This window comes from Diorhabda carinulata, chromosome 3 (assembly GCF_026250575.1).
Source record: "Diorhabda carinulata isolate Delta chromosome 3, icDioCari1.1, whole genome shotgun sequence".
Classification (NCBI taxonomy): Eukaryota; Metazoa; Arthropoda; class Insecta; order Coleoptera; family Chrysomelidae; genus Diorhabda; species Diorhabda carinulata.
This window is the reverse complement of record NC_079462.1, coordinates 21,291,020-21,303,522: the sequence shown is the minus strand read 5'-3', so window position 1 is coordinate 21,303,522 and position 12,503 is coordinate 21,291,020. Positions and strand designations below refer to the sequence as shown.

The 12,503-nt window shown below is 32.0% G+C and overlaps 1 protein-coding gene across 5 annotated transcripts in view; it reads left to right on the top strand.

Annotated features, from left to right (window-relative positions):
- Positions 1-5,251, top strand: part of LOC130891082 (synaptotagmin-7) — a 73,114-nt gene extending 67,863 nt beyond the window's left edge. For 3 of the 5 annotated variants that reach the window (XM_057795610.1, XM_057795613.1, XM_057795612.1), the window contains exon 13: positions 4,853-5,251. In XM_057795610.1, the coding sequence (XP_057651593.1) occupies positions 4,853-4,944 (92 nt within the window). In that variant the 3' untranslated portion in view covers positions 4,945-5,251. The remainder of the gene's footprint in view (positions 1-4,852) is intronic. The other 2 variants (XM_057795611.1, XM_057795616.1) reach the window with 1 other exon arrangement.
- The last annotated feature ends 7,252 nt before the right edge of the window (positions 5,252-12,503 follow it).

Here is a 12,503-nt window from a genome sequence, read left to right as displayed (position 1 = left end):
GAAATCCTTTAGAAATATTTATTATTTTTCATCTAATGTTCTCTATACCTAAATGCCATAATTTCGAAGTTATAGCTACATTTGCGTTATCTCCGCCGAAGTAAAAATAATACATTTGGGTGGCTTCGACTACTACAATAACAAATTTGACATTTCAATAAATTAGTATTGATTATTGAAAGTCACAATGAACCGTTTATCTGAAAAAGAACGAATTGATATTTTAATGTTATAAGGATATGGTGATAGGCGTAGAAGTCAACAGGAAATGTATAATATCTTGAATAATTTATATCCTAACCGAAATCCCATAACAAGATCTACTATCAGTAAATTAGTGAAAAAGTTTAACGAAACAGGTTCGGTGAAAGATTTATCCAATTTAGGGTGCAGAAAAACTGCGTCACATTGCGTGAAAACCAATCTTTAGATGTTTGTGTCCTGTTAGAAGACGATCTTCACTTGAGTACTAGACAAATATCCAGGAAACTTGATATTTCGCATCCGTAATGAAAATTTTATGATGGAAAAATGTTACAATCAAAACGATCAAAATTTTTTAAGTAATGTTATGTTTTGCGATGAGGCTGCTTTTTCTATTAGTGGAAACGTAAATCGGCATAATTGTAGATATAGACACCTAATTTAAAAAAAAACTTCATTATTAGAAATTTTCAGACAATAAAAATATTTGGCTACAACAAGATGGTGCCCCACCTCACTATGTGTGTGTGGTGAGGCAATATCTAAATAATGTGTTTCCCAGAAGATGGATTGGAAGACGTGGTTTTATCGAATGGCCCCGCGATCACCCGACATGAATCCTTTAGACTATTTCCTGTGAGGTCACTTAAAAAAACACTTTACTGTATGTTTTCTAAAATTCGACACTTCTCTACTTCACAAATGTGGATCTACTTCTCACATGACACATTTAAAGATTTGACTTCAGTTGCAGGTTGTCCGCGCTATGATTTGGATAAATATTTTACTGCACCAGTTTCTTCAAACTTTTTACTAACTTACTGTCACTAGACCTTGTTACGAGATTTGTATTAGCACATAAATTATTAAAGAATATTCAAATTAAACGAGTTTATTCAATCGTAGCCATCTAAATATAAAATATTTATTACTTTCTTGGAGGTACTGTAAATGTAAATGAAATTATGACATTTAGGTTTAGAGAATATCACAAATTATATAAGGTGATCCACTTGAAATAATAAATTTTTTTTCCGGAAAAAGAAAAAATATGACAACAATGTAGATACCATCTTAATACCGTTCGTATCAGAAGACCCTTGCGCACCAAAATTTATTCGTACAAGCCGTTTCCGAGATAATTGAGGCTTTCCATATATACAACTCACTCTGTATATCTCCAAGGTTGGTGCCGAATTGCTTAATAATGATTGGAAGGTTATTCGGATTGTAGATGGAAATTGAGAACACCAATATACCCTAGAAATAATAATACAGTCGCAAAAAGGGACTTCATCCAAGGAACGTGCTCACAAGAAACTAAAAACCTGCCAAAGGGAAAATATTATACTATTTCGCTGACACGTTTTGATGCCAAACTTGAAAAAATGATCAGATTTGTTGAAGAAAAGTTTTGTTTTATCATGTAGTTCATCATTATGGAAAAACATTCGTTGAAATGCGTTACTTCCATATTCATCTGCAATGCTCCTTCACTTTCTATTTCCAAATTTGAACCAATGAGTTGGTGGAAACTGGAAAGCGATTTCAGATAAATGAAGAAGTGATGGCCGAAAGAATCGCGTATTATGCAGAGAGATTAATTTGTAGTTTATTTGAGAATTGGAAACTTACTGGACTAAATATGTACAGTTCAAAGATTATTATGTTAAATAAAAAAATAGTTTTTTCACAAGTCCCTTTTCTATTAAATTTGCCCTTATAATAATTTATCTAGAACTAAATCCTGTGAAATCAACTTTCCTTTGACACAGTTGTTTATAATGAATTTAGGTTTTCTACTGTTGGACTTAATGAATTGTTAATCATACACATAAAAATGTATTTTTCAATATTTATTTTGGATCTGTATAAGAAACTTGGTTTGGAGTGATCTTAATAGGATAATCAATACATATGTATCACCTACTAGTGCTGTCACTGGCGGATATTTCTGAGAAAAGAAGCTAATCCACTAGAAACATAATAATTCCTAAAAAAAATTACCTTTACCGTCAATCAGACACACACCTTCTATATCCACAGTGTATAATTCAACGCACGATCCAGATAGTGGTCCAAAACATGGAACAGAAAATTAGAAAAAAAAACCTTTCACGATTTTCTATAAATTTTTTGCGACAATTCCCCAACTATTCGATAGTTGGAAGTGCATTATATTTGGAATACAAGTTTGTTTTCAGGAAATATACAAAAGAAGAAATATGTTAACAAATTGAAAATTGCATAAAATGCACAACTTCCTTATAATTTTAATTGGTGTAAAAATCTCCAATAGTCTTTTTTAACAAAGAATATATAGTTTAACATAGGCTATAATATTTATTCAAAAGGATATTCGACATTTGAAGTTTTGTATTTGTTGATAAAATTAACATATTTTTATTATTTTCTCAATTTAATCAGTCAATCATAGGTATGTTAACACACACACGCACACACTCACACACACACACACACACACACACACACACACACACACACACACACACACACACACACACACTTACACACGTGCGCGTGAGATATCCCGTCCGTCTAAGCATCCACCTCCAGATAAATCCACGGATGGCTACGAAGGAGGACATTCCATCACCGTTTGTCATTTCGACAGGTCCTCATCCTCATTTGCGTCTCAGTTTCGCGCGTAGACTCCTTCCTCTCTCCTGAGTTCTATGGGAGATTCTAGGAAGTCTTATCTTTTTGTCAAAAGTTAGTCTGTTGACTATACACTCTTGTCTTCTTGATCTGGACGTCTTAATATGTGTGTGTGTTTTCGCTGCCTCGAGTAAACTCTTTCCAACGTTCTTCGGCAAGAAAAGATCTAATCCGAGTGGCCCGTCGCCTTCTACAGCTGTTCCCGATTTATAACTCGGCACTTGCTTATAAAAAGTGTCGGGGAGTGTCCTCTTGTGGATTGACTCGAAAACCTAGGATCATGAAAGAAATTTTTTCTGTTTTTTTTATTTTCTGTTTTTTCCGTTTTCTGTGTAATTGTTTTTTTGCTTTGTTTTTCAGAACGACCACCAGCACAGTGACCCCTGGCTCACTTACGAAACATTGCACCCATTCTTCATCTTTTTTATCATCGCTATGTCTTTTGCCTTTTTACGGAACTCTTTACTCTTTTTCATTCAATCTTTTCGCGTTTCCTATTTTCTCCGTTAGACTTTTTCAACAGTGCACTTTTTAAGTTCTACTTATATAGGGAACTCTAAGTTATTACAGAACTTGCTGGCTTACGTTATCTATTGATTGATGATTTTCTTCTTATAGGCTGTAGGATTCTATAATTTTCTTTTACAGGTGCAGAAAATCCTGATGTATTCTCATTAAAGTTATTGAGTGGCCGTTACTGCAGGTAGGGCGGATGAAGAGAGTAGTGTCCAATTAGCTGGAGAATCTTGTTAGCTTGTTGCAGCTATGTAAACAGCTTCAGCAAATACGTTACGATTGAGTGGGTATATGTCACCAACTTTGAAATCATATGCTGCAATTTCTCCAGTTTGGCACTTTAAATATGCCTTGCCGAACAAATCAGCAACGTGAAAATGTGATTCTGTTTTTTCTGTTGGTTTCATAAAAACACGGTCTTCTTCTCTATAGTAGGTTTTTGGAGAGGACCCTTAAAGGTTCTATCCAGTTGTTGGGTTTTATGTGGCAATGGGACGGCAATGTCAAATTTTTTACATGATTTTATATGTCGAGATCGAATAGCTTTATATTTTTCGTATAGCTGTAATGACCGTTGAGAATCAAGAGCAGTGGTAAGACTTTTAATGGTTTGACGTATTCAACAGAGTGTTGAAATCATTGCGCAAAAAAGTTCGTTTGAATCCAACATGCACTTTATCTATAGTACCAACTGGAGCTGCACTCATCAAAACATCAGACATATTTCTATACGAAAAAATCAACATGGGTGGGACAAGAATTTCTATTGGACTCATACATACCATAATAGTTATTAAGGACCCCTTTTCATATTATGATATTGCTCTGATTGGTTTTTTTCCCTTTCCAAGATATGATTTTTCATATTTCACTCTGTACCATGTTTAAGATACGCCTTGCAGAAAAATACTTTTTGGTTTTAATTTTGTCCAGATTATCGTAAAACTCATTCCTTATTTCTTTGGTAATGCCGTTGATTCTTGCTTGATAAATTTCAGTTGGTTGACTTATAGATAAAATTTGCTTATGTCGTTTTATAACCAATATCCAGTATCTTCCATTATCTGTATTACGTGAAAGGTTATAGTTTAAGTTGCTAATGTATCTGTCAAAGTAACTTCTCAATCGGCGCATTATATGTTCAAGAAGTATATTATTTTTCTATTCTATAAAAGGTGAATATAGCACGATGCATTTTTATATTTCAAATGGATCAGGCAGCGTTTCCAATAAAAGCTCCCAGGTGTATTGACTTTTAACAATAATTATTATTATAACCAGAATTTCTACGAACTGTGTATCAAAACCTTTATCATGAATCACTCTATATAATAGTGAAAACTACATATTATTTCTTAGTAATAATGATGAGAGTTATACATTTTCATTAATTGCTTGAACAATCGGGAAAGGAATCTAAGTAAACTTTATTGGAATGAAATTTCTGTTACAGGATTGAGGTTAAAGCATTGGATGGATATGATTCGATATCCTGACCACAGACACGAACAGTGGCATAATTTAACCGAAGATGTATTAGATTGAATCGATACGCCCAATATAATAGACATAAATTGTGATACGGGTTGGAATAGGATTCCATAATACGAGAGTTTGCAGACTTCATATTCGTCTTAAATTTTCTTGTTTCAACCCTTGGCACAATGTACGGTATATACACTAATTGACGAGTGAACTTGATGTTATAAACTAACTAGATATATATTTAATTGATGGGTATGTAATCAAAAAATAAATTTTGATAACAGATTTAGTATATTGAAGTTACGAAAACTGTAAAATGTTGTCAAATGCTTGTAATTATTTTGGAATAAAATATCGTTAAACTACAGTTAATTTATTTCTTCCCAGTAATGGTTTAATTTCTTAAAACTCTCCGTCAGTGCCGAAAGAAATTAAAAATCTTTCTATTGCAATTGTTATATTGAGGAGCAAAGATCTATAGCTCAACCTCTAGCACCGGCGATAAAAAATCGTTGATTTAGTATGGAAACAAATTCATTGTGTAATTATCAACCAACACAGCCTTGTTAGAGTCAGATTGAAAATGCTACGTAGAAATTATCTTTCTGGATCAGAAAAAGGTGAAGTTTCAGCTTCAGCAGAATAGATTGATCACGAAAAGTTGTATCCAATTATTCAAGAAATTCGTTCAGTATATTTTGAAAAGAAAAGGAGGCCCACAAGAAATTTCAACAAGAGTTCGAAGAAGTATTGTGCTGGAGCAAGTAATATCTTGACGTTGAAAGAATGTAGCAGTGGAATGTAGTGTAAATATTTCGGGGTGGACGATAAGAAAAATAAAAAAATTAGTACATATTGCGTCTTCTTACGTGTTATTGCCACACATATGGACGTCCAATATAAGTTTGCCTGTAGTTTTTTATTTTAAAATCTACTTTAAAATAATTTTTTCTGAAACAAACATCAAATTAGGTAGTCCTGATGGTTTTAAGTATTACTGACAAGCTTTAATGGAGAATACTCAGTGTTTTTGGCATTTAAATGTTCGGGGTGTTTTTACAAAAATTGGAGTCTTCCTTCGAGACAATAAAAGCATGCCAATGAATAATCTAATTTTACATCTTGTTATAAGCCTCGGCTGGAAAGGCAATGCGTTTTTTAACAAATTATTTGTTATGAGTAAGCAATTTTTTTTAAATTGAAAGTCACAGGGAGCCAAATCTGAAATTATCCGTAAACAACAACTAATTTCATCTTTTAAAAATAACAGGTGAACACTTGGAGTTATAGTCCGAGAGTCGGCTGTATAAAAGTCCTATGGATCAGATACATGAATCATTTTTGGGCTATGAATAATAAATTATGACGTCACTTTCGGTTTTTATTTTAGGTGTAATTGTAATTTATAAAATAAATCAAGAAAATTTATGTCAAACGAATGTTTTTGATGAGTAGAATAGAAATGTCAAGCCATCGAATACATGGTTTTGTTTACGATTTTCTGAAATTAGAACCTTTCAAATGACTGAAAAAAATTCGTCGACATCTTTTATTTTCCCGGACATTAATAATCTTTTTTTTAATTAATTTTAACATTACTACTGGGAATTGATGTGATTCGACTTCAATCGGGAATCGTTGGGAATCGTAAAAACAAAAAATGTTTAGAACAATTTATGTTAATGTTATGAGGCAAAATTCTTTGTATAAACATTGTTTTGTAATGTATTACGAAGATTGTGGTTGGATATATGTTCATGATAATATTACCAGAACGCCTAATATTTTCAAGAGTAGCCCTACACCGCTTCAAATAAAAGAAATCATTTTAACTGATAGTAGCAATAAATTTTTTAATAACGATAATATTGACGACTTCAATAACGATGAAAATAGCATTGCAGACAATGACGATGATGGTAATATTCCGAATTGTAACAATGATGTAAATTAGATTGTGTAGATTTTAATGACGATAGTGTAAAATTTATGGTTCATGTGTTGACTCCACTATCTGAGACTTTAATTTCTTTCGTTCTATCACACAGGGATCAATTGATAAAACCAAAACTCACTATATATATGGTAAATAATGAAAAAATGTACGGTAATTATCGCAAAAAAATTGTTGTAATGCTAGAATTGATTGAAAAAAGTTTTATCAATGTATTTGGAAAAGATATACAGATAATTGAACATATAGACATGGAAAGTATAAGTTAGAGATCATTGATTCTTTAAACTAAGTCGACAGTTGGATGTGGGTAAACAAAAGGTGTCAAACAATTGTTTTAATAATGCTAGAGTCAAAGATTTGATTGGAAGAAAATTATCTATGTATTTGAAAAAGATATGCAGATAATTAAATAATTAATCGTACATAGAGATGAAATCTATAAGCATAAGCTCTGTAATCGAGAGCCAGATCCGTGTCATTTGAGAGGTTCTAGTTTCAGAAAATCGTAAACAAATGTATTCGATGGCTTAAGATAAATTAAAAAAAATATTTTAATGGTAGTCAACCCTTGACATTTCTATTCTACTCATCAGAAACTTTCGTTTGACATAAATTTTCTTGATGTATTCCATAAATTACAATAACACCTGAAATAAAATTTTGCATACGGGCAAAATCAAGCAACTTCAGGGGTGTCGACATCTAGACCTATGGCTTTATTGTTCATATCCCAAAAATGATTCATTTATCTGATCCATTTATACATATTATATTATGCCAATAAAGAGTTATTGGCCTGACGCGGAGCTAGAAGTATTCATAAATTTACAATTTCAAAAATATTGGTGAACGAATTCAGATCTAACTACACTTATGATCCTCAGTTTATAATCGATTGAGGCTAACATCATAACTTTAGGGTTATTCAGTCAAATATTTACTATACATTTTCAAAATATTAAGAACGGATACATGAAATGATATTTTGAGCTCGTATTATTTACTTATATTTATATGAAATTTGGGACATTATGAAAGCAAATTTCAAGTATCGAATCATAATACCACTTTGTGGCTTCGATGTAAGAGCTGGAAAGCCTTTTGTCCCTGTTCGGCGTAGGTCAGTTGTCATTCTGTTCCGTTCTTGTTAAGACATGTATCCAATAACAAACGTCAAGCATCTCTTCTGCACCTCAATAATTATCATGATGCTGGGTCCAGTGACACCTGACATGTGGTTCTAAAAGGATGGAGTACCAATAGCTGGATAGCTGGAAGGTTGCCGTAAATGGAAGAAACAATATTGAAAATTTGAATTTAAATGATCCATTTTGAACAAACATCGAACGGTTACAAGCGGTACGTTCATTCTCTTATGCAAAAATATGAAATTGTGGATTATGCCTCAGTAGAAACAATTAACAAAGAAAAACATAGTGAAGTATTTTATTTATAACAAACTGAAATAGTGAAATTTCAGTTAATGCAACACTGATTACATGAGAAGCATCATTTCTAAAAGGTATTTTTCAGATTAGTTACGATCTGCTCTGTTATAGTCTCCTTATTATTAGGATTGGTGTCAAAGCATTTCTATTTAAGTTCATTTATTATTTCCAAAAGAGCCAGAAGACGTGGTGCTAAATCTGTTAAGTAAAGCGAATTAAGAAAGACAAAAAGTCGTTCAGGGGCCAAACATTTACTTATCAAAAACGAATTGTGGCACATCGACTTGTCGTACTGAAGAAGGCAGCATTGTTTTATTTTCATGTATTTTTTCTTTGTAAAATTCAGAATTTCCAACGCATAATCGAAGAAAACCATAACATAACCTTGATGTTCGATTTTACTCGATCTGCCTTATTACGGCTAGATGTTTTCAGAGTTTTCAGCTAAACATTATTCTGCAGTGAAATATGAATTAGTATGTATATGATCTTTTTGTACTGAGAAGCCAAAAAAATAGTATTTCTTCACAAATCACATTAAAATATACTGTTTTTCTTCTTTATTTAAACTGTTTTTAACGGTGAGATTATGTACTCACGGCATTTCTCATTACTTAATTCATTAACACTTTTTTAAATACACTGAGCACTAAACTACTCGCTATTCAATAAAGTATCCACTATTCACTAATTCATACAAGCAAAATTTCTCAATAATTTAATTCTAGAATGTGAGCAAACTAAAAAGTTTTCCAAGAAACTGATTTTTTAAAAAGGCTGTACTGTTAAATAAGTTATGAAAACAAGTCAAATATTTGCCTTATTTCTTGGCAATTGGTATTCAGCGAGCCTACCAAATTTTAAATTCTATTTACATAATCGAACGGGACCGACTTCACAAACTATGTCGTCCACGAGTTCGTGATAATGCTTTGCACGTTCCCGTGGGGAATTTTAAATTCTTGTCCAAGTTTTTAGGTAGAAATAGTTTAAGGAAAAAGTTTGTTTTACCCTTTGTACTTTTTTATACGTTGAACACCGTTCCGATCGGTACAATTTAACCGGCTCAGTTTCTCTTTTTTCCTATGTTTATTGATTAAAGTTCAACTATTTCCAGTGATATTTAATAGGCACGTACTTCTCACACTCACATATTGTCGATAGGCTAGAGTTGATGGACAGTAATCAACCAATACGAAAATCTTAATTCTCCATTTCATCTATTTTCTAGAATACAAAGTATCAAATTTGACCTAATTTCGCTTACCAAAACTTTTATTTCCACTTAAATGAATCTGATGATAAAATAAATAAAAACCTTCTCTAATTTTCAAACTTCTATTATTTCGAAACTACAATAAAATATATACCTAATAAAACAAAAAACCAAAAAATTTATTAATATTTGCTTCTTAAAAAATAAAATATTGCACATTATAATAGTGTAGACAATAACATATTGCACAATGTAGCAGGTAAAAAATTATTGCACGTTTGTTACAAAATATCACCAACTAAAAAGCTTAGAAATAAATAAAAAGCATCCATATTAAGAACTGAAACAAAGTAACATAGCCGTCTACCAATTTTTTTAAAACGGTACAGGTAATTGTAGATATGTAAGTGAGATCTTTTCAAAAATACTTATAACTATTACTCTATGCAGCTCATAGTTATTACTAGTACATTTTTATATGTGGAAGTATTATTTAAGGGCTTGAACAGAGAGACCATTTTGCATCATCATAGCAGCTTTACAGCTTGGCGGTACATAGAAGACTTTCTCGGTCTATTTGCGACGATGTACACAAAGTTGTTGGTCTGAATGGGTAAACTTTGTTCATTAACTATTGGCCATAGTACGACAGCAAACATTACAGATTAATTTAGTTGTTCTACAACTCTACTGAAGAGAAGGAAGATTCACCTCAACATAATAAAATTACACATATGTCAGAATGGAAAATAATCTGAGCAGTAGAATATCTGTGACGACCGGTATCAGACAAGGAGAAAGCAAGCTGGTAGAGTATACCGAATGGGAAACAAAGAAATAAAAATAGTATGTTATGCTGATGACGCAGTGATCATCGCAGAAGACGAAGATAATTTACAAAGGCTACTGTATAGATTTGAACAAATAGTGAAAGCTTTTAACATGCTAATATCCCTGAAGAAAACTAAATGTTTTACAGTGTCCAGAGAACCAAGAAGATGTAAATTCGCGAAATATGATCAAAATGTAGAACATAATTCGTTCTCTACGAACGAACATAACAAGTAATAGAAATTTAAAGAATGAAGTGAAAGCTCAAACAACAAAGGCGTTACCTGAGAAATGTAATTTAGCGGAATAAATATATGACTACCAGGAGCAAAATCAGAATATACAAGACCTGTGATAGACCAGTAATGACATACGAGATAGAGTCCAGAGCAGAGATCACCATAACTAAGCGGGTTTTATGAACTACTGAAATGCGAACGCTGAGATCAATAGCAGAACTCACATTATTTGACCACAAGAGAAATGATGAAATAAGGGATATATGTGACATCTAGGATGTAGTGAGATGGACAAGAAATCGGCGAAGGAAATGAAGAGACGGCGTGGAAAGAATGTCATATGACCGGTTGGCAAAGATTGCAAAGGAAGAAAAACCGAATACATCCCGACCACCAGGACGACCACTTAAAAGATGGTATGGAAGCTTGTCTTCATCATCCCAGCTACAGCTAGGCAACCATTGCATGCAAACACAGGACTAAGTCCAACCGTACGAAGAAGGAAGAAGAAGAAGATAGTCCTATTAAATTTACCAAAAAATTCGCAATAGAGGTACTATGGAATCGGACGAAGAATATCTACCTTTTTCTTTCCTCTTTTGCCGTTAACGTATAGGATATGAGCGTTTTATATTACACGAATTCCCATCGTGTAAAATTATACGGTCAAAATTATTTCTTTCTAGGTTGGTGCCTTAAAATGGCGACCAAACATCTAAGTAGGCTTTTGATTTTTAATTATACTACTAATTAAACTACTAATAAGTCCAAAAAGTGACGTCTGGCTGAGACGTCGTGTGTTTAAGCGCAAAAAAACCTTTTTATTTGTGTATTATGTTGTATCCACTCATGCAATGCAAACTAAAATATAGGATGACTAAGATGGCCTGAAAGTTTGTGTCGTACAGATGAATCCTGCATAATGTAATGGTTGTGACACCCAGAAGGTTATCTGTATGGATATGTAAATATTTATGTGTTCATTAGTCAATTGAACGAAATTACATTGAGTAGAGATTATTTCCTTATTTAATTTATAATGATTGAAATTTATGGATGTTTCATCTTAAACACCTTACTACCAACACTTTATAATAAATGATTATAGTTTTTCTGTTTTTTTTTCTAGAGCAGATTTATAAACGAAACTTTTTGATGAAATATGTTGAAAATGAGCAAAACGTTGAAGAAATTTTGTATATTCATTAATGAAAACTTATATACTTTTTAATCGAAACAATACGATTTATTAACACTCGAAAAAATTTTCTATCCTAATTTACAACAAAGTGTTTATCTATCCGGAAATTTTACATTATATTTGACAAAATATTTTCATAATTCGAAAATCTCCTTTCAACGTCTACCAAGGCCACTGGAACATATTTAAAGTGACCTAGTAAATTCTATATCTTTATCAATTTCAAAGTTTCCCTTTAATACAATAAAAATTTAATTCAATATTTCAGAAAATCACATAGCTCTTGTATGTCATATATTTTAACGTACGTTTTCTCTTTTCTATTAATAAAAAAATGAGAAAAATAAGACTTCATAGTCATTTTTTTAAAAAACACACAATATACTTTATTTGTCTTGTATTTATTAATATAGAGTTGGAAACATGATGAGCTAACATAGGCGTATTATTTTTTGTTTTGCATTTTGTTTATATTGGAATAAAATTATCTATATTACAAGAATTAATAAGCAATTTTCATTATTACAAGACTGAAGAAAAATGCATCCAGAACTTGTAGGTATGAATTTCAATTGAAGTTTCATGTCGATTCTCATGAAAATCGAAACAAACTTTACGGAGTTCGAATTAAGGAGAATATGTCTGTTGATTGTTATGCAACAAACTTTTCATATTATATTAATGATAAATACTTTTCACAAGTTTAAAAAAACAGAAATAATCTACT